Genomic DNA, 23,174 nt, shown 5'->3' with positions numbered 1-23,174 from the left:
CCGTTGGTGTCTGGTCAAGTGAGAGCTCCTGGAGAAGCTCTTCCCACACTGGGGACACTCATAGGGCCTCTCCCCAGTGTGGATGCGGTGGTGCCTGATGAGGTGGGAGTTTCGCTTGAAGCCCTCCCCGCAGTCGGGGCAGCGGAAGGGCCTCTCATCTGTGTGAATCTGCTGGTGCCTGAGGAGATGGGAGCTCCTCTGAAACCTTTTCCCACACTCAGGACACTCGTAGGGCCTCTCCCCTGTGTGGATCATCTGGTGGATGGTCAGCTGGGACCTCCGGCTGAAGGTCATCCCACACTCCCGACACTCATAGGGACGTTCCCCAGTGTGGATCCTCTGGTGGCAGATCAGGCTGGAGCTGTGGCTGAAGCTCTTCCCACACTGGGGACACTCGTAGGGCCTCTCCCCAGTGTGGATGCGCCGGTGCCTGATGAGGGTGGAGTTGTGCTTGAAGCCCTCCCCACAGTCAGGGCAGCGGAAGGGCCTCTCATCCGTGTGAATCCGCTGGTGCACAAGGAGATGGGACCTGGTCTGAAACCTCTTCCCACACTCAGGACACTCGTAGGGCCTCTCCCCACTGTGGATGCGCTGGTGAATGATGAGCTGGGAGCTGCAGGTGAAGCCCTTCCCACATTCCCCACACTGATAGGCCCATTCCTCAGTGTGGATCATCTGGTGGCAGATCAGGCGGTTGCTCTGGCTGAAGCTCTTCCCACACTCCAAGCACTTGTAGGGCTTCTCCCCATCCTGAAGCTGCTCATGGACCACCAGCTCAGAGCCCTGGCTGGATCTCCGGCCACCTTCCCGGCACAGGGTGGGTCTTTCTTCCTCAGAACACCCTGGGATGGGTTTGGAGCCCCTCCTCCTGCAGGATCTCTGGGGCTTTTCCTCCCCGTTGTATTCCTGCACTGTGGAGCTGCTCAAAACAGCCTCTTCCACGAGGTTCTGCTGCGGGGATTTGTCCTCCCTGGTCTCCATCCTCAGCTCCTTGTCTGGAGGAGGAAGGACAAGGAGAGGATGGGATTTGCCTCCGTGCCAGAGGGAAGGGGAAGGAGATCCCCCCAGTGCGTCCCCGGCAGGACGGCGTCGGCAGCGGGGTTGTCCTGCAGCCGGGGGCCATGCTGGGCTGGGAGATGGAGCAGGAGAGAGGGGGAAAGGGGCACTGACTTCCTCCTCACCTGCCTGGGTGTCCTGGGGCATCTTCCTCTTCCTCGCAGCCTCCATCTCCATCCAGCCAAGGTCTGGGATTGGGAAATCCTGGTCTGGGGAGAAATACAATTCACAAGCACATTGGATTAGAGGGTTCCTCCTGCCCAACTCCATCTCTAGAAATCCCAAGCTATCCGTAAAAACCTCCCAAACACCAAGATTCAGCCCTGAAAATGCCTCCCAGGAGTTCCCCATCTCTGGTGTCTCCCCTTTTGGTGTTCAGTGGTTCCCCCCATCCCAGCTGCTGGGGGTCACGCTTGTACTGGGGGTCCCCTGTCTGCTCGGTCCCTGCCCTCCCCAGGCTGCTGGGTGTCGTTCTAATTGGGAACGGCAGGAAGAACGACACGGACTCTCAAAGGAGTCAGAACAGGAGAGAATCTCTAGTTTATTGTTACAGTCATGTTATATAGACTAGTTCGTCGAGAGTACAGAAAGGAAACTCTTATTGGTTAGTAAAGTACTACATTACCATCATTGGTCAGTGGGGTTCACCACCCCCCTGACCCTCTCCTGCAAGGAAAACACGGGAATCAGAAAACAGCACCTGCAGGCTGTTTTGTGTCTTTGAGGATTGTTTTGAATCCTCCCATGAATTTCCCAGGCTAGCTTCTTAGGCAGGGCTGGCAGGCCATGGGCCTACAGCCTGCTCCAAAGCTAGCCTCCATAGCTGGGAGTGCCAGGAATCTGAAAAGTTCCCCCTGTTTCCATCTCCCCACTCTGGGATGCTGTGACCCCCAATGTCTTCACAAGGGGCATTTTCCGGTCAGCTTTGCAGTCCTTAATTCTTAAATATCCCCCCCAAAAAAATTCAACCCAGGGACCCCCCAGGATATCTGGGCTGAGCTCCCCCTCTCGGGGCACCTGTGGGATGGGGGGTGATGATCCCACAGGTGGGGGACTGTAAATTCAGGGAGTTCTTGACCTCTTGATTCCTTCTCCTTTCCCTGATCCTCCTTTTTCCTCCTCTTCCTGTTGAAGTTCATTTAAAAAATTATGGTCTGTCCCAAGGGAAGAACTCACCCTTGGTGTTGTATAAGGTCAGTCCCTACCTAACCTCCCTTTTCTTTTCCCTATCCCATTGGCTGTAACCCCCCTGTATCCCCTGGCCACCCCCTCCCCCAAGTTTAAGAGAGCACCCGAGGAATCTCAGCCTCTTTCTTGCCCCGGGTGATCCACATACAATGAACCCAGGACCACGTCTCGTAAGTCTGAGCCTTCTTTGTCTAAAATACCTTAGGTCCATGTTGGATATATTTTGAGACCCCTTCCTGCCCGTGTTCTGTGAAGGGCGGACACATCCCCATGGGGGACAAGAATGAAGGGGTTTGTGGAGTATTTACAACATCTTCCTCCCTCTCCTCCCCTTCCATCCCTCCTCCTTCTCCTCCCTAACGCCACCTCCTGATCCTACTTCCATCCCTTCTCACTCTCCTTCTTCATCCCTCCTCTTCCATCCCTCCTCCTCCTCCCCCAGGAGCAGTGACACCCTCGGTGCCCCGTTCCCGAACCCCTCACAGCCCACGGCAGGAGCGGGGATGGAGCCGGGACAGGTCGGGATGGGCAGCGCGGGGCTCTCCGCTGCTCCCACCCGCTGGGGATGGGGGGAACCCGGCCTGGGGAAAAGGAGAGGGAAACTGGGAAAATTGGGGGCTGCAGATCCAACCTGGGGCTGGCTGGGGACCCTGGCTGGGGACTGCCAGCCCTTGGGGCTCCTCTGGGGAGATGCGGGAGGGGGGAACACAGAGAGGGCTGGGGGATCCCAGGAGTGGCAGCACTGGCAGGGACTGGTTTGTACTGGGATCATGCTGGCAGTGGCTGGGATTGCACTGGCTGTGTACTGACATCATACTGGGATCATACTGGGAGCAGCTGGGTCCATGCTGGCTGAGACTGGGATCCCACTGAGGGTGACTGGAGTCATACTGGGATTGACTGGGAGTGGCTGTGAGCAACTGGAATCATGCTGAGAGGAACTGGGAGGAGCTGGGAATGACTGGGAGCATGCTGGGGCTGACTGGGATATACTGGGAGAGACAGGGAGTCCCAGGGATCACACTGGAGGCTACTGGGGTCATACTGGCAGTGACAGGGAGCAACTGGGGCCACTGGCCTCATACTGGGAGTGACTGGAATTAGACTGTAAGCGACTAGGATCAGACTGGGAGTTACTGGGATTAGATTGTGACTGGGATGAGACTGGGAGTGTGAAGGAAACTGGAAAATTGGGGAAAAAATGGAAAAAAACCCCAGGATAAATTCAAGGAAAATGGAAGGGAAAATTCAGGGAAAAAACACAAAAATATCAGGGTACAATCCAAAAAAATTTGGGAAAAATCAGGAAAAAATTGGGAAAAATTTGGGAAAAATGGGAAAATTTGAAAAAAATTGGGGAAAATCAGAAAAAATGGGGAAAAAATCAGGAAAAAATAGGAAAAGAAGGAAAAATCATGAAAAACCAGGGAAAATTGGAAAGAATATTGGGCAAATCAGGGAAAAAACTGGGAAAGAACTTGGAAAAATTGGGGAAAATCCAGAAAAGAAAGAGGAATAAAATCTGGAAAGTAATAGGAAAAAACCCAGGAAAAATCAGGTAAAAACTAGGGAAATTTGAGAAGAAATTGGGAAAAAGCTAGAAAAAATCTGGGATAGGAAGAGAGAAGAATCAGGAAAAAATCGGAAATACATGAAAAAAATTGTGAGAAATCAGGGAAAATATCAGGAAAAAAAAGCCAAGAAGACCCTGGGAAAAATCAGGAAAAAATATTGGAAAAGTATTGGAAAAATGAAGGAAAAAACAGAAATATTTGAGAAAAAATTGCAAAAAAATAAGGAAAATAATTTGGAAAAAATCAGAGAAAAAATGTGGGAAAAAAAGAAAATCAGGGAAACAAACAGGAAAACGATAAAAAAATCTGGAAAAATCAGAAAAAAATAATGAAAAAAATCAGGAAAGAATTGGGGAAAACCAGAAAGATTAGGGAAAGGAAAAGGGAAAAATCAGGAAAAAAAATGGGATTAAAACAGGAAAAAGCACAAAAATCAAGGAAAAGTTTAAGAAAATAATGGGAAAAATTAAAAAAAAAAAATCAGAAAAATAAAAAAATAATGAAAAAAAAAATTAAAAAAATCATAAGAAAAATCAATAAAAATCAGGAAATAATGGGGAAAATCTGGAAAAATATTGAGAAAAAACTGGGAAAAATCGAGAAAAGAGAGGGAAGAAACCTGGAAAAAATCAGGAAAAATCAGTAAAAAAATTAGGAAATACAGGGAAAAATCAGGGACAAATTGTGAAAAAAAAAATGGGGAATAACCAGGAAGAAATGGTGAAAAGAAGAGGGAAAAATACGGAAAAAGTGGGGCAAAAGCAAGAAAAAAATTTAGGAAAAAAATTGGGAAAAAACAAGGAAAAATCAGGAAAAGAAAGAGGATGAAGACCGGGAAAAAATTGGGAAAAAACAAGGAAAAAAGTCAAGGAAAAAATGAGTAAAAGAAACTGGGGAAAAAAATTTTGGAAAAATGGGGAAAAAATTGGGAAAACGCCAGGAACTATCTAGGAAACAAACAGGAAAAAATCAGGAAAAATTAGGAAAAAAAGGGGAAATATTGGGACAAATCAGAGAGAAAAATCAGGAAAAAAATTTGAAAAATATGTGAAAAAAATTGTGAAAAATGAGGAAAAATAATCAGGAAAAGAAAAATGGAATAAAACCTGGAAGAAATCAGGGGAAAAAATCAGTAAAAAAAAAAGAAAAACATTGGGGAAAAATCAGGAAAAAAATGGGACAAACAGGGGAAAAAATCGGGAAAAAAATGGGGAAAACCAGGAAAATTACGGAAACATTTGAGAAAAAGTTGGGAAAAAGACAGAAAATTTTGGGAAAAGAAGAGGGAAAAACCAGGAAAAACAAAAACATCAGGAAAAAAATGGGAAAAAACTGGGAAAAATTCAGGGAAAAATGAGGGAAAAATCAGGAAAAAAATAAGAAAAAAAAAATAGAGACAAAAATTGAGGAAAATAATGCAAAATATCAGGAAAATAACAGGATTAAATCCCCCTATCTCATTTTTAAATGGAATTTTAGGAATTGCCTACCTGGGAGGTCGTAGAAGAATTTCCAGACCTGGGAATCCAGGGAGTGGGGAAAGGTGGAATTGCAGATGAGCTGGTCAAGATTTTTGGGAAGGTAGATGGCCTGGTCCTATTCCAGCTTCCAGAATGTTCAGATGAATCCCACTCCCCCTTCTGGCTAGAAATCATGGAAAAATCATGGAAAAATCATGGGAAAGCTGTGATTCAAATTCATGGAGTTTTGCCCCCAGAGCACCCTTTTTTCCCACCAAAATGTCTATTTTTCCCTGCCAAAATATTAATTTTTTGGAATAATTAAATGGGGAAGATTAGGGGGAAAAAGGGAAAAATAGGATGGAAATGGAGCAAAAATGAGGGAAATTGGAGCCAAAATGGGAAAATAATAGGGGAAAAAATGGGATAAAAATAAGGAAAAATGGGATGGAAATGGAGGAAAAATTGGGAAAAATGTGAGAAAGGAATGAAGGAAGATGGGGATAAAATGATGGAAAAATGAGATAAAACCAGGATAAAAATGGGGAAAAGCAATGAGAGAAACTGGGAGAAAAATGAAGGGAAAATGGGAATAAAAATGGTAAAAATGAAGTGAAAGTGGGAGAAAAATAGAAGAAAACGGGGAAAACAGGAGAGAACATGGGGAACAAACTGGGGAAAAATTAGAGGAAAAAGAGGGTAAAATGGGGAAATGGGGAAAAAATAGATTAAAAATGGGAAAAAAAATTGGGAAAAATTAGGACAACATGGAGAAAAAATTAAATAAAAACGCAGGAAAAAATAGGAAAAAATCAGAAAAATTAAGAAAAAATTGACGAAAAATGAGATTAAAAAAGGGGAAAATGAAGGAAAAAAAATGAGTAAAATTTTGGGGAAAAAATAAAAAATAGGATAAAAATGGGGAAAAATTATATGAAAATGGGATAAAAATGAGAAAATACAGCAAACCAGGAAAAAATAGGATAAAAATGGGGAAAAATTGGATAAAAATGGGGAAAAAATGGGATAAAATGGAGACAAATTGTACTCTAATAGGGAATGACTGGGAGTGATTTGGCTTATCGTGGGGCGCAGAGGAAACTGGAGCCACACGGGTGGAACAACCGGGTAATGCTGGGAGCAGCCACTGCCTGCACCGGGAGCCCCGAGCCCCTTTCCCGGCCATGCCGGACCCGCATCCCCCCGGCCCCTTTGCCGGGGCTCTGCCGCCACCGGGACCCCCCAAAAACACCTCCCGGGGACCCCCGGGGTCCCCCCGAGGGGCATCTGCGGCTCGGCTCTGGAGCCCTGCCATCCCCAAACATCCCCCCCAAAAACCCCAAACCCAGGGAGCCCCGGGGTATTTGGGGCGAGCTCCCCCTCCCCGGGCACCTGCGGGATGGGGGGCGATGGTCCCGAAGGAGCTGCAGATCCAGAGAGCGGGGAGCGCACGTGGAGCCTCCTCTGCCTGCTCCAGCTCTTCCTCCTCCTGCTCCTCCTCTTCCTCCTCCTCTGTCCCTCCTCTTCCTCCTCCTCTGTCCCTCCTCTGTCCCTGGGCGTGGTTCGGAGCCCTCGGGTGAGCGGGGCCGGGCCGGGACACGATGGCAAAGGGCTGGGTCCCCCCCCAAACCGAGCTGGGGGCAGCGGAGGTTTGGGGGAACAATGGGAACGGGGCGGGACAGGGGAACAGGGGGAGGTGGGAGCACTGAGGGTCCCCCAGTTCACCCCAGGACCCCCAAGCCCCGTCCCAGCCCCCCCAGTTCCCCCCGCAGCCCCGGCTGAGGGGGGCTCAGCCCAGGAGCCGCCGTCGTTCGGGGCTCCCCCGAGTGCAGGAACGGGAGAGTTCCCGGCTCGGGGAGGCCCCAGCAGAGGAGGGGATCTTGTCCCTCTTCCAGGGCCTTTCAGGGTCTTCAGGCCCCTCTCAAGAGGAGTTTTTCTCTTTTTCAGGTTTTTTGGAGGGATCCCACCACTACAGGGGTGCTTTTTCCTCCCCATTTTAAGGTGTTGGTGCGGCCGCAGCCCCACAAGCCCCTTTTGAGGGGGGGATCATGACGGCTTTAAGTGACATTTTTAGGGGTGTCCCCACTCCAAGCCCCTGTAGGGGATATTTTTTCCCCAAGGTTGGATTTTGGGGGTTCTCTCTACCATGGCCCCCGGTATTGTCGGGTCCCACTGTAACTCCTCTTAAAAGGGCAACACCACTCCCGTTGGTTCCGGCAGCGGAGCCCCGGGAGGGGTTGGGGGTCCCGGGAGGGGTTTGGGGGTACCTGGGTGATGCCAATGAAGGTGATGGGGTCCCCATGCTGGGTATAAACCTTTGTGAGGGGTTCCTGGGGGTTTTCAGAAGTTCTGGGTGGTTTTGGGGCCACGGTTGTTTTTTGGGGTTCTCAAGGGGGTTTACAGGGGTCCAGATGGGGGAATGCGGGTGATCCTGGGGGTGGAATTGGGGGTCCCAAGGCTGTTTTGGGGAACCTGCTGGTGATGGAGATGGGGACCCCATGCCAGGTATGAACCATCTCAATGTCCGTATGGGGTTTTGCGGTCTTGGGGAGTTTTTGGAGCATCCAGGGCTGTGTTTGGGATCAGGGGAGGTTGGGGTGTCCCGGGGGGTTTGGGGGTTCTTGGCAGGTTCGGGGGTACCTGGGCGATGCGGGTGGCAGTGCTGGGGACCCCGTGCCGGGTTTGAACCTTCTCACTGTGCACGGGCAGCGTCAGCGTGTTCAGGGAGATCCTGGGGGGCCCGGGGGGTCACCCCAAATCCCAGGGACCCCAAATGCTGAGGGACCCCCTGAACTGCCCTCACCGCTGGATCTGCTGCAGGCAGGGGGGCACCAGCACTCGGCCCCCACCCTCCACCATCACAGGGGGGCTGTGGAAGAAATCTGGGGGTGCACGGACAGGTTGGGTGGGACCCCAGAGTCCTGGGGGAGGGGGCACAGGGGGACTCCCAGGAATTCCCGTTGTGGGGGGATGAGGGGGGACCCAGGAAGAGTTTGGGGGGGCTGGGTGGGTCATGGGGGGACCCCCAGGAGTCTTGCGAGGGGTGGGGCGGGCAAAGAACAGGATGACCCCCAGGATGGGTTTGGGAGGGAACCAGACTGGAACTCCCATGGATCCACCTACAGAATTCCCATGGGAATGGGACAGCAGTAGAATCCATCCGTGGAGGTCTCACGGGAATGGGATGTCTGAGATCCATCCATGGAGCTTCCATGGATTTCCCACCCATGGATTTTCCCTCCCTAATCCCACATTCCCATTCCCATATTTCCATGGGAATTCTGCTCTCCCCACCATTACACTCCAGCGCCTCCTGCCCATATCTGACATATTTCCGGAGACATTCCCTGCAGCTGTGAGCCAGGGAATTTGTTAATCCCTCAGCCTGGATCTCAGGGATCCCCATGGCGGTGCCACAGTTGCCATCGCAGCCCCACAGATCCCCCAGCCCCGGCTTCCCCCGCTCAGCCCCGCTCTGGCTGTGCCGCTGCTGCAGCATCTGCAGCTCCCCGCTGGCCCCGTGCCGGTGCCGCTCCTTGTGCCGGCTCTGGCTATCCCAATATCCCAGCCCTGGCTATCCCAATATCCCAGCCCTGGCTATCCCAATATCCCAGCCCTGGCTATCCCAATATCCCAGCCCTGGCTATCCCAATATCCCAGCTCTGGCTATCCCAAGATCCCAGCCCTGGCTATCCCAATATCCCGGCTCTGGCTATCCCAATATCCCGGCCCTGGCTATCCCAATATCCCAGCCCTGGCTATCCCAATATCCCAGCTCTGGCTATCCCAAGATCCCAGCTCTGGCTATCCCAAGATCCCAGCTCTGGCTATCCCAATATCCCAGCCCTGGCTATCCCAATACCCCAGCTCTGGCTATCCCAAGATCCCAGCCCTGGCTATCCCAGTATCCCAGCTCTGGCTATCCCAATATCCCAGCCCTGGCTATCCCAATATCCCAGCCCTGGCTATCCCAATATCCCATCCCTGGCTATCCCAATATCCCAGCCCTGGCTATCCCAGTATCGCGGCTCTGGCTATCCCAATATCCCAGCCCTGGCTATCCCAATATCCCAGCTCTGGCTATCCCAATATCCCAGCTCTGGCTATCCCAAGATCCGGGCTCGGTTCCGGCCGCCATCCCCGGAGCTGCGGCTCCGCCCGGCCCCGCTCGCTGCGGCGGCGCTGGAAGGGGATCCCAGCCAGGGACCCCATGGACATGGACTGCGGGAAGCCCGGGCCGGGCTCCGACAGCGCCGCGTGCAGGGAACGCAGGGAGAGGAGAACTGGGGGGACATTTGGAGATTTGGGAGCGGGGGGATCACGGCTGAAGGAAAGGGGGAACGGGGAGAGCCGGGAAGGGCATTTGGGGATGCCAGGACTGACAAGAGGGGAGGCTGGGGCTGGCTAGATGTGGCATGGCTGGAGTTCAGGGCGTTCCTGTATCCAGGAAAGGGAGCTCCAAGGGTCCTCGGTGTCCTCATTGCCAGGACAGGGCAGGGAAAGCCGGGATGGCTGGGAATAGGGGTCCCGGGTGTCCTCAGTGCTGAGGAAAGGAGGGGCTGGGTGCAGGGAGAGGCAGGAATAGGGGTCCAGGGGGTAAATGGATCAAGGAGAAGGGGGCTCTGGGGGCTGCGAGAGGCGGGATGGCCGGGAAAGGGGTGCAGGCGTTCCTGGTGCCGGATAAGGGGGTGCAGGGTGGGACCCACGGCCGGGAATGGGAGTTCGGTGGGATGGCGGCGCCCAGGAATGGGGGTTTAGGGGCCCCTCGGCGCTCCGGAGTGGGCGATCAAAGAGCCCCTCGGCGCTCCGGAGTGGGCGATCAAAGAGTCCCGGTGCCGGGGGTCCCCCTCACCTCTCGCCGCCCCCCGGGAGCGCCCCCGGCCCCAGCGCTGGAGCCATCGCGCTGCTCCGCTGCGGCCCCGCCCACAGACCCGGCCCCGCCCCCAGAGCCGCCTCTGGCCCCGCCATTGGCGCCGCTGTTTGCTGCCCGCCAGTGGCAGCCCGAGGCTGCAGTGACGTCACCGGTCGCCGGGCAGATCCCGGCGGCGCAGGGCGGCCAAGGCGGAAGCGAAAGTGCCCGAGGGAGCGCGGGGGGAGGGTACGGGGCAATTCCAGGGAATTCCCCGGGATCCCCTCCCGGGATCCCCCGGGACCCTCCTCGGCCGCGCACTGCGGGACCCCCGGGACAAACTGGGCTCAACTCCCGGGCCCTGCGCTCAAACTCTGCCTGGAACCCGCCGGCTTCGGCCCAAAGCGGGGAAAGCCCCGGGATCCGCGGATCCCATTTTTCCTGCGGCTGCGGCTCCCCAGCCCCGGCGGAGCAGGAGCGGGCGCTGGGAGCCCGAGCCCCGATTCCCAATCTCCTTCTCTCTCTCTCTGCTGCTCTCTGCCTCTCCTTTGGGTGATCAGAAATCCCAGAGCGGCTGGAGAGCCCCGTGCCCAGCTCGGCTTTCCCTGGAAAGGGTGGCCTGGGGGTGCGGTGCCCCGGGATGGCCGGGAATGGGGCTCCGGGGGTCCCCGGGCTGACGGAACCGGGGGATCCAGGGGCTGGCAGGGGAGGATCCCCGGGAAAGGGGGTGCAGGGCGCTGTTGGTGCAGGAGAAGGGGGTGCAGGGGGTCCCGGAGCTGGGGAAGGAGATGCGGGGGGGTCCCAGGGCCCAGGAATGGGGATCCAAGGGGGTCCCAGGGGGGCTCCCCAAAGCCCCTCCCAGGGCACAGCAGGAGCTGGGTCAGGAGCTCTGGCAGAGACAAAAGGGGGTGAGCCCGGCATGGGGGGGACATGGGGGAGTCACAGGCGCTCCCAGGGGGGGACACGACCCCCGGGGACCCCTCCTCACCTTCTCCCACGCACCCCAACAGAGCCTCTAAATGGATGAGCAGAGCTCGGTGACTGCAGTATGAAACTTGTTCAGTGGCACAGGAGGATTTAGAATTGAGGACAGGGGAAGGGTTTAACCCAGCCTCCTGTTTGAACAGCCTGGAGAGGGGGCTGGGAAGAAACCCATGACTGCACTGAACTGAGAGAGATCCAGACCCGGGCTGGGAGAGATTTGAGACACACCCACCTTTGGACTTTGCTGTCCGTAACACCCTGTCACATAAAGGTAAAACCTTACAAAAGAAAGGACTTGGAAAATCATGGTTTAGGATTTGTTACGTGGGCTTAGTGTAGCTAGCAGCTGGCCTGATAAGTTCCCAGGCAAAAACATCTTGAGAATGAAAAGTTTGTTAACATAACAAACTATTCTTGGGGAGAAGAACAAGTGCACCTGTAGTAACAAGGGATCTGTCCCATGGGAATCAGTAGAGAAAGTATGTAAACATTGTTAGAGAGAAAAGTTTGGATTGACGTGTACACTCACCATTACCAACCAGTGAACTGAGTTCCCAACCAACTGGAATTAAGCACGGTGCCTTCTGATAACCATGTAAATATAAGCTGTGTGCAATAAAGCTTTGGCTGTGATGGAAGAAGAAACAGGTGTCATTGTCCATCTCTACTACGACACACCCAACCAGGACATCGGGTCCTGCCGAAGCAGAGGAAAGAAGCAGCTCTGGTGGCCAAGTGGCACGGCCCATTCCAAGTGTCCCTGAGCACAGAAACAGCCCCAGCACAGCTGAACACGGGGGGACCCCTTTCAGAATCAAGTAATGCTTTATTTCTTTAATGACACTGTTGGAGAGTTTTTGCTTTTCACAGTTTCAGTGAAAGGATTACACCATTAGAAGAATTTTTCATAATAATTCTACTTTTATATTGGCAGTTCTGTTTGGGCCAGAGGTGTGAGAATCAGTTTTTAGTCAGAGGAGAAGAAGAAGAAAACACTTGATTGCTTTCTAATTTTTGTTTCTATGTTTGTGCGTGACTCTTAGTGATAGCAAAATTATGGTATGGGTTTTTTCATGTTCACCATTAAGCTGCATTTTGAAAACTAGAAGAGTTTGAAAGGAGGCCCTTTAAAATGGAAAGAGTTAATAGAAAATCGTTAAAATAAAAAAAAAAAAAAGCAGATGGGGAGGGAGCCCTTCATGTGAGTCATCCCATGGCTCCCCAGGAAGAGAAGATTCATTCCTGGCAGCCGGGAGAGGAGCTTTAGAAATGGAAATTAACACCTCTGGGGCAAAGCCTGGACAATGTACCAGGGTCTTCCTGCCTGGGGGAGGAATTGGGCTGAATTCCTCTGCCCCTCACCCCAAGCTCTGCCTGGTGGCACAGACAGAATTTGCACAGCTAAAGGCAGAGCCCATAGTGAGGATATCTGACTCTGCAGCAGAAATCGGTTAAGCTGCAAAGGAAAACTGCAAATGGAGATTGTTGTGAAAGTTTCACTATAAAAAAATGGGGGGATCATCCCACTCCCCACCTCAACTTGTGCTCTCACTTTCTATGTTATCCAGGGTGAATTAGAGCACTGGGGTTTTTTTGGCACCCCAAGTTAAGGGAAATCAGTTGGGAATCCAAGTATGTGCTGATTTAATTAGAGAAAAGCCCAAAATTGATGCAGCCCTGGCTGGAGGGAGCACCCAAAAATGGGGAAAAGATGAACGGCCACCAGAACAAATCCTGCAACACCATGGACCAGGCCCTGGGAACCCTAACAAGTTCATATCAGGAGCCAGAGAACCCATTTATCATTTCCATGGCATAATTAGACTACAGGATGTCCTCAAAATAATACCCAACCAGACAGCTCCAGTTCCTGACTTTCTTCCCAACCAATCCACTCAGATGAGGAACACAACATTTCACCATGGGATGGAGTCAGATTATCTTTTAGCAGGAAAAGGAAGCAGAGTTTGTGAAAAATTAAATTACTCAAACTACTGTTGGCAAACAGATCACAAAGGAAAAGTGGAGAAACAGATAACAAAGGATATAAGAAAAGAGCTCATATACCGGTCCAAATGTGGGAAGGATGGGCATGGGCAACTTTTTTGTGATTCCCTGGTACACCATGGGTTAAACGAATGAAAGAGGAACATGTGGCCGGGAAATGAGGACAAAAACGAGGCCGCGTCCTCCAGCAACTGGAGAGAGCGCATGGCAAATGCCCCATGGCCTCTCCCTTTGGGCAGCAATAAAGTCACTTTCACACCACTCCTCTGGCTCCTTTGGCCACACAAACCTCTGGCGCCGGGAATTTTCCCGCCCAGCCCCGGGCACAGCGCAGCCACCTCCGGGCTACCGACACGAACCGGGACGAGCCAGCGCTGCTCCGGCACCGGCTCCTGCCGAGGCCCCAGCGGGAAGGAGACCGCGGGCAGCCGCTCCCGCAGCGCCCTCAGCCCAGGGCCAACACGGGCCGTCCACGGCACAACCCACCCGCCACAGCCCCCTGCCGCCCCCTCCCGGGCCCGCAGCGAGCCCCGAGCCCCCGCAGAACCGAGCGCGGCTCCCACCTGCGATGGCCGGGGCCGCCTCCGAGCTCCGCCGCCGCCTCACCGGGCTCCGGCCGCTGCCGCCGCTCCCGGGCCCGCACAGACGCTCCGGCAATGGCGGCTCTCCTGCCCCACGGCCGCCCTGGGGGCGCCAGCGGGGCCGGGCTTGTCCCCGCTCTGCCCAATCAGAGCGCGCCAGAACCACGAGTGACGGCAGCAGCAGCCAATCGCAGCCAGCGGCGGGCTCTGCACACGGCGCAGCCCCGCCCCTCGCCCTCAGGGCCCCCCGGGCTGTGTGAGGGGAAGGGCGGAGATGAGGAACAGCCCTGGAAAGTGCCCGGCCCGAGCTGCCATTGAGCTCCCAACACAAACAAAGTTCTCCGCAGCTCCCGGCCCGCCTTTCCCTGCCCTGGGTGTTCGGTGGCTCCAGCTCAGCGGGAAGACCTGGAGCCTCACTTCTTCCACCTGTAATTAGGAGGCATCAGTGCATAGCTCGTATTTCCCCCTAAAAGGGAAAACTGCCCCAAATCCCTGTGGATGAGTGGGGGAGCAGAGAGATTTCTTTCAGAAAACTCCAAAAACTCAGAGCAGGATCATGAGAAGTAAAGGAAGATCCTTAAAACCAGCTCCCCCCACCCCTCCCTCCTCCCAGCTGTGCCTCCTCCCCTGGCAGTGCAGGGACACAGGGAATGGGGCCATGGTCACTCCATCCCCCGGGGCTTTTCCCCCTGCTCAGGGACAGGAGTCGTTCCCCTGCTGCACCCTGGGCTCTCTGCCACCGGAGACTTCTCCAGGAACTTCTCCAAGCTGGGTCCATCCCATGGGGAACAGCCCCCTCACAGTGCTGCAGCGTGGGTCACTCTGCCACGGGCTCAGTCCTTCTGAAAAGAACAGGCAAGGAGAGCAGCTCCTTTTTAATGCCTTTATTGAGGGCAGTTCTAGGTGGGGGAGCTCAATGCTGCTCCCGATGGATGACCCAGAAGAGGAGATGTTCAGCTTTACCACAGGGCAGAGCTGGGGATTCTGTCTTCAGTAGAGTCTCTAGAAGGACTCTGGTTTACTGTAAATCTTGGGTAGTCGTGGAGAGCAAATGTTGTTTAGTTATGGTGACAAAGTCCAGAACATCAGCCAGTTGCTCAATGTTCTCCCTTGCTCATCAGTGTAGTTTGGAGTCCAGTTTGTGCCATGGCTCCCTGATTCTAGAGGTCTTTGGATGTTAATCCACTTCTCCTGGGTGCTACCCCCCATGGGAGTTGGGCTCATCTACACACTGGATGCTGCCATCGGTGCCATTGGGGGGTGCCGGGAGCAGCAGAGGCAATAGACAAGGCCAGGTGGCATTAACAAGCCTGGTACAACAACATTGGTATTTACCAAACATGACACAACATGAGGTACATTAACAAAGAAGGCCCCTTACACTGACAACATTCTACTGTTCAAACTGTAAAACATCCTTCTGTACTGATCAGGAGGTCACGATTTACTCTTTACAATCCTGATGCTGAATGTCTCCTGAGGAGGTCTGGTCACAGAGAAGAATGAGCCCCTTGTGGGCTGCCCCTGTTTGGACAACCTGCTCCTCACCCCGAGCCTCAGCATGTCTGACATCGCCTACGTGGGACTGACATCCCAAAACATTGAGAACATTTATCAATTTTTCTTTATCATTAAAATCTAATTAATTTATAAAAATAAAATTTTACTTTTTATAATAATATTATTCTGTATTCTTATAACCTTGTTTTTGCATTTATATAAAAGAATTGATACATTTTCAGGAACAAAACATTATTGTTCTCTGGCTCTAAGTACCACAATTCCCTTCATTAATTAACTGACCACTATTTCTCCCTCTTTATGCTAATTACTGCTATTTTTAGCCCGTTACTCATAATTTTGAAGTTATTCTCAGACAGGGTAAAAGGAACCACTTTGGGGTCCATGGAAACTTTTCTGGGGAACATTTGGGGCAGTTTCAGGTCTGGGAAGGGATTTAGAGGGCACCTGGGGGTCTGGAGGACACTTGGGGGAGCCGGGTGGGCACTTGGAGGGGCATTTAGGGATTCTGTGGGACAATTTGGGGTCCGGGGGAGCACTTGGGGGTCCAGGGGGGCGCTTGGAGGTCAGGGAGGAGAATCTGGGGGCCCTTCGGGGTCCGGGCGGGCACTTGGGGGGCTGTAACAGGGAATCTATGGGCCGCGGGGGATGATGGGAGTTGTAGGCGCCGGTATAATACGGTTTAATGGGGCCGCGGAGCATCACGGGAGTTGAAGGCGCAGCTCCAATGGATTCCGGTGAGCCGCGGGGCATGACGGGAGATGGAGTCCCGGCTGGAATAGCGCTCTATGGGCGCCGCGGAGCATGATGGGAGCTGTAGTCCCGGAAGTGGCTCGGAAGGCGCGTTTGGCGGTGCGGGAAAGACACTTGGAGAACACTTTTGTGTCCGAGCCGTGCTGCAGGTGCTCGGGGCGAATGTATACGGCTCGGGAGCACTTGGGGGGAGCCTGGGGAGCTGTAACCGGGCTCTTTAGGGCGCGGGGCACGGCAGGAGGTTTGGGCGTGGAACTGTGTTCCGAATGGCTCAAATAGCACGAGGGATTGAGCGGGAGATGGGGTTAGGGAAGAAGTGGAGGAGGGAGGAAGAGGGGGAGCAAGAGGAAGAGGAAGGACAAAGGAGGATCAGGGAAAGGAGAAGGAACCACGAGGTCCAGCACTCCCTCAATTCACAGCCGCCTACCTATGGGATCATCACACCCCATCCCACAGGTGACCGGGGAGGGGGACCTCAGCCCAGATATTTTAGGTGCTCCCTATTTTGGGCTGCTTGAGGGGACGTTTGGAGAATGAAGAAATCCAAACCTGAGCAGAAAATGCCCCTTGGGGGTAAATTGGGGGGTCCTGGCATCCTTAAGTGGGGAGCTGGAAACCGGGGGAACTTTTTGGATTCTTGGCACTCCCAGCAGCCTGGGGAGGGCAGGGACCGAGTAGACAGAGGACCCCCAGTGCAAGAGTGACCCCCAGCAGCTGGGACAGGGAGGAACCCCTGAACACCAAAGTGGAGAGATCAGAGACAGGGAACTCCTGGGAGACATTTTCAGGGCTGAATCTTGGTGTTTGTGAGGTTTTTATGGACTCCAGATGCCCGGTGACTTCTGGAGATGGACTTGGGTAGAGGGACCTTCAAACTCAATGTGCTCATCCCCTGTTCGCCCCAAACCAGGATTTCCCATTCCCAAACCTTGGCCAGATGGAGAAGGAGGCTGCGAGGAAGAGGAAGATGCCCCAGGCAGGTGAGGAGGAAGTCAGTGATCCTTTTCCCCTCTCTCCTGCTCCATCTCCCAGCCCAGCCTGGCCTCCGGCTGCAGGACAACCCCGCTGCCGACGCCGTCCTGCCGGGGACGCACTGGGGGGATCTCCTTCCCCTTCCCTCTGGCACGGAGGCAAATCCCATCCTCTCCTTGTCCTTCCTCCCCCAGACAAGGAGCTGAGGATGGAGACCAGGGAGGACAAATCCCCACAGCAGAACCTCGTGGAAGAGGCCATTGTGAGCAGCTCCATGGCTGAGGAATGTAATGGGGAGGAAAATCTGCAAAGATCCCGCAGGAGGAGGGGCTCCAAACCCATCCCAGGGTGCTCTGAGGAGGAAAGACCCACCCTGTGCCGGGAAGGCGGCCGGAGATCCAGCCGGGGCTCTGAGCTGGTGGTCCATGAGCAGATTCAGGATGGGGAGAAGCCCTACAAGTGCTTGGAGTGTGGGAAGAGCTTCAGCCAGAGCTCATTCCTGATCCGCCACCGGATGATCCACACTGGGGAATGGGCCTACAAGTGTGGGGAATGTTGGAAGGGCTTCAGCTTCAACTCCGAACTCATCATCCACCAGCGCATCCACACTGGAGAGAGGCCCTACGAGTGTCCTCAGTGTGGGAAAAGGTTTCAGACCAGCTCCACTCTCCTCTGGCACCAGCGCATTCACACGGATGAGAGGCCCTTCCGCTGCCCTGACTGTGGGGAGGGCTTCAAGAGAAACTCCAACCTCATCACCCACCGGCGCACCCACACTGGGGAGAGGCCCTACGAGTGTCCCCAGTGTGGGAAGAGCTTCAGTGAGAGCTGTCACTTGAGCAAACACCAACGGAGGCACCGGTAAGGGAAGCTCTGCAAATGCCCCAAAGTGCAGGATGAGCTTTCTCCACAGCTCCAGCCTCATCCCCCCTTGGAGGACCAACATAGGGCAGAGACCTGGTGATCCATGTTCCCTGTGATCCATGATGGGAAGACACCTGTCCCTTTTCTTGCCCGTGGCAATGACATGATTTGGGATCAAAGAATGTGAGAGTGTGATCATGGCCCATTATATTCAGTCCCACCTCAGGTCACTGCCAGGGGCAGGAAAAGGACTCCCTGTCTCTCACCAGAGGAGAAGGGTGTCCTTTCCTGGCAGGAGGAAATACGTGGCCAGGAAGAGCCGGTCGATGACATTTTAGTTTTCCCTGTAAATAGATTGTCTTATCCCTTCTGTTATCCAAATTGTTTCTGTACCTATTTGTTCCTTATGCCATTGCTGTTCTCAATAAATTGTTCTTATCCCAGCCTGGGATCTTTGCCTTTTCTGCTTTCCATGGGAGGTGGGAGAGAAGCGAGCGGCAGAGCCGTATTAGCAGGAACAGGAAATTGGGGAATGCCATTCCTGAAGCCCAGCCCATGGAAACCGAGCATCCCAGCTGGTGCCAGGCCTGGTTGCCATGGGCAGCAGCCTTGGGAGCGGGTCCCTGGCTGGGGGCTGTGGGAACCTCTTCCCTCTGGTGCCCAGGGACAGGAGTGGAGGGAGCGGCTGGAGCTGAGGCGGGCAGGTTTAGGCTGGATGTGAGGAAAAGGTTTTTCCCGCGAGGCTGCTGGGGCACTGAACAGGCTCCCCAGGGAAGGCTCCCAGCTCCAGGGCTGGCTGAGCTCCAGCAGCGTTTGGCCAGCGCTGCCAGGCCCAGGCTGGGATTGTTGGGGTGTCCTGTGCAGGGCCAGCAGTTGGACTGGAGGATCCCCATGGGTCCCTCCCAACTCAGCCAATTCTGTGGCTCTGTGATCCCATGAGCCTGGGGATGGGACTGCAAATGGTTGCCATGGCAATGGACTCTGGCTCCAGGCCTGAGCTGGTGTCCATGGCAACCACCCCTTGCATGGGGCCATAGCAACAGGGGCTGTGATGGTTGTCATGGAAACAGACCACAGCAGGGAGACAGCTCTGGCCAGGAGCAGCTCCTGAGCACAGCCCAGCAGGGCTGGGGCCCTGCCAGGGCAGCTCAGGGACACGAGCAGGCCCAGACAGAGCTCCCAGGGGCTCAGCACTGGCAGGGGCTGTGGGATGTCCCAGAGGGGGCTGTGTCACAGCAGCACCTCTGTGGCTGTGTCCTGGAGCCCCAGAGCAGCTGTGATGTCAGAAAGGGGCTGTGACATCACAGAGTTTGTTGTGTGAGGTCACTGTGCAGCTATGGCATCATAGAGGGGACTGTGTGACATCACAGAGAAGGCTGTGACATCATGGCATGGCTGTATGACATCATTGCACCACGTATGACATTGGTGCCGCAAAGAGCGGCGCCAATGGCGGGGCCGGAGGCGGCTCTGGGGGCGGGGCCGGGGCTGTGGGCGGGGCCGCAGCGGAGCAGCGCGGTGGCTCCAGCGCTGGGGCCGGGGGCGCTCCCGGGGGGCGGCGAGAGGTGAGGGGGACCCCCGGCACCGGGACTCTTTGATCGCCCATTCCGGAGCGCCGAGGGACCCCTAAACCCCCATTCCTGGGCGCCGCCATCCCACCGAACCCCCATTCCCGGCCGTGGGTCCCACCCTGCACCCCCTTATCCGGCACCAGGAACGCCTGCACCCCTTTCCCGGCCATCCCGCCTCCCGCAGCCCCCAGAGCCCCCCAGAGCCCTCTTCTGCTTGACCCTTTTACCCCCTGGACCCCTATTCCTGCCTCTCCCAGCAGCCAGCCCCTCCTTTCCTCAGCACTGAGGACACCCGGGACCCCTATTCCCAGCCATCCCGGCTTTCCCTGCCCTGTCCTGGCAATGGGGACACCGGGGACCCTTGGAGCTCCCTTTCCTGGGTACAGGAACGCCCTGAACTCCAGCCATGCCACATCTAGCCAGCCCTAGCCTCCCCTCTTGTCAGTCCTGGCATCCCCAAATGCCCTTCCCGGCTCTCCCCGTTCCCCCTTTCCTTCAGCCGTGACCCCCCCGATCCCAAATCTCCAAATGTCCCCCCAGTTCTCCTCTCCCTGCGTTCCCTGCACGCGGCGCTGTCGGAGCCCGGCCCGGGCTTCCCGCAGTCCATGTCCATGGGGTCCCTGGCTGGGATCCCCTTCCAGCGCCGCCGCAGCGAGCGGGGCCGGGCGGAGCCGCAGCTCCGGGGATGGCGGCCGGAGCCGAGCCGGGATCTTGGGATAACCAGGGCTGGGATCTTGGGATAGCCAGGGCTGGGATATTGGGATAACCAGGGCTGGGATATTGGGATAGCCAGAGCCGGGATATTGGGATAGCCAGGGCTGGGATATTGGGATAGCCAGAGCTGGGATATTGGGATAGCCAGGGCTGGGATATTGGGATAGCCAGAGCTGGGATATTGGGATAGCCAGGGCTGGGATATTGGGATAGCCAGAGCTGGGATATTGGGATAGCCAGGGCTGGGATCTTGGGATAGCTAGGGCTGGGATATTGGGATAGCCAGAGCTGGGGTATTGGGATAGCCAGGGCTGGGATATTGGGATAGCCAGAGCTGGGATATTGGGATAGCCAGGGCTGGGATATTGGGATAGCCAGGGCTGGGATATTGGGATAGCCAGAGCTGGGATATTGGGATAGCCAGGGCTGGGATATTGGGATAGCCAGGGCTAGGATATTGGGATACCCAGGGCTGGGATATTGGGATAGCCAGAGCTGGGATATTGGGATAGCCAGAGCTGGGATATTGGGATAGCCAGAGCTGGGATACTGGGATAGCCAGGGCTGGGATATTGGGATAGCCAGGGCTGGGATATTGGGATAGCCAGGGCTGGGATATTGGGATAGCCAGGGCTGGGATATTGGGATAGCCAGGGCCGGCACAAGGAGCGGCACCGGCACGGGGCCAGTGAGGAGCTGCAGATGCTGCAGCAGCGGCACAGCCAGAGCGGGGCTGAGCGGGGGGAGCCGGGGCTGGGGGATCTGTGGGGCTGTGATGGCAACTGTGGCACCGCCATGGGGATCCCTGAGATCCAGGCTGAGGGATTAACAAATTCCCTGGCTCACAGCTGCAGGGAATGTCTCCGGAAATATGTCAGATATGGGCGGGAGGTGCTGGAGTGTAAAGGTGGGGAGGGCAGAATTCCCAGGGAATATGGGAACGGGAATGTAGGATTTGGGAGGGCAAATCCATGGGTGAGAAATCCATGGAAATTCCATGGATGGATCTCAGACATCCCATTCCCGTGAGACCTCCAAGGATGAATTCTACTGCTGTCCCATTCCCATGGGAATTCTGTAGATGGATCTCACTGCCATGCCATTCCCATGGAATTCCATGGGCAGATCTCCCCATCCCGCAGCCATGGGAGCTCCAATCCGGTTCTCCCCCAAACCCATCCTGGGGGTCGTCCTGTTCTTTGCCCGCCCCACCCCCCACAAGACTCCTTGGGGTCCCCCCATGACACAACCAGCCCCCCCAAACTCTTCCTGGTTCCCTCTCATCCCCCACAACGGGAATTCTTGAAAGTCCCCCCGTGTCCCTGCCCCCAGGACTTTGGGGGTCCCACCCGACCTGTCCGTGCACCCCCAGATTCCTTCCACAGCCCCCCGGTAATGGTGGAGGGTGGGGGCCGAGTGCTGGTGCCCCCCTGCCTGCAGCAGATCCAGTGGTGAGGGCAGTTCGGGGGGTCCCTCAGCATTTGGGGTCCCTGGGATTTGGGGTGACCCCCCGGGCCCCCCAGGATCTCCCTGAACATGCTGACGCTGCCCGTGCACAGTGAGAAGGTTCAAACCGGGCACGGGGTCCCCAGCACTGCCACCCGCATTGCCCAGGTACCCCCAAACCTGCCGAGAACCCCCAAACCCCCCAGGACACCCCAACCTCCCCTGATCCCAAACACAGCCCTGGATGCTCCAAAAACTCCCCAAAACCGCAAAACTCCATACAGACATTGAGAAGGTTCATACCTGGCATGGGGTCCCCATCTCCATCACCAGCAGGTTCCCCAAAACAGCCTTGGGACCCCCAATTCCACCCCTGGGATCACCCAAATTCCTCCATCTGGACCCCTGTAAACCCCCCTGAGAACCCCAAAAAAACCACCGTGGCCCCAAAAACAGCCAGAACTTCCCAAACCCCCCAGGAACCCCTCACCAAGGTTTATACCCAGCACGGGATCCCCATGGCCATCATTGGCATCTCCCAGGTGGAGATCTCCCATTCGCATCTCTCCAACCCCTCCCGGGACCCCCAACCCCTCCCGGGGCTCCACTGCCGGAATCACCAGGAGTGCTGTTGCCCTTTACAGTGGTACCCAAAAATACCGGGGTCCTTAAAGCAGCCATGGTAGAGAGAACCCCCAAAATCCACCCTGGGGGACAAAACATCTCCTACAGGGGCTTGGGGTGGGGACACCCCTTAAAATGTCACTTAAAGCCGTCATGATCCCCCCTCAAAAGAGGCTTGTGGGGCTGTGGCTGCTCAAACACCTTAAAATGGGGAGGAAAAAACACCCCTGTAGTGGTGGGATCCCCCCCAAAAAACCTGAAAAAGAGAAAAACTCCTCTTGAGAGGGGCCTGAAGACCCTGAAAGGCCCTGGAAGAGGGACAAGATCCCCTCCTCTGCTGGGGCCTCCCCGAGCCGGGAACTCTCCCGTTCCTGCACTCGGGGGAGCCCCGAACGACGGCGGCTCCTGGGCTGAGCCCCCCTCAGCCGGGGCTGCGGGGGGAACTGGGGGGGCTGGGACGGGGCTTGGGGGTCCTGGGGTGAACTGGGGGACCCTCAGTGCTCCCATCTCCCCCTGTTCCCCTGTCCCGCCCCGTTCCCATTGTTCCCCCAAACCTCCGCTGCCCCCAGCTCGGTTTGGGGGGGGACCCAGCCCTTTCCCATCGTGTCCCGGCCCGGCCCCGCTCACCCGAGGGCTCCGAACCACGCCCAGGGACAGAGGAGGGACAGAGGAGGAGGAAGAGGAGGGACAGAGGAGGAGGAAGAGGAGGAGCAGGAGGAGGAAGAGCTGGAGCAGGCAGAGGAGGCTCCACGTGCGCTCCCCGCTCTCTGGATCTGCAGCTCCTTCGGGACCATCGCCCCCCATCCCGCAGGTGCCCGGGGAGGGGGAGCTCGCCCCAAATACCCCGGGGGTCCCTGGGTTTGGGGTTTTTGGGGGGGATGTTTGGGGATGGCAGGGCTCCAGAGCCGAGCCACAGATGCTCCTCGGGGGGACCCCGGGGGTCCCCGGGAGGTGTTTTTGGGGGGTCCCAGTGGCGGCAGAGCCCCGGCAAAGGGGCCGGGGGGATGCGG

The 23,174-nt window shown here is 55.5% G+C and overlaps 1 protein-coding gene across 1 annotated transcript in view; it reads right to left on the bottom strand.

The window, feature by feature from the left end:
• The window catches only part of LOC131586330 (uncharacterized), a gene marked incomplete at its 3' end in the record, with an annotated part of 381,810 nt that continues 358,636 nt past the window's right edge, over positions 1-23,174 (bottom strand). The window contains 1 exon segment of the mRNA XM_058853155.1: positions 1-783. Within this exon segment, the coding sequence (XP_058709138.1) occupies positions 1-783 (783 nt within the window).

Source organism: Poecile atricapillus, chromosome 19, assembly GCF_030490865.1.
Source record: "Poecile atricapillus isolate bPoeAtr1 chromosome 19, bPoeAtr1.hap1, whole genome shotgun sequence".
NCBI lineage: Eukaryota > Metazoa > Chordata > Aves > Passeriformes > Paridae > Poecile > Poecile atricapillus.
The sequence above is the reverse complement of the archived record's forward strand: the minus strand, read 5'-3'. Positions and strand labels throughout refer to the sequence as shown.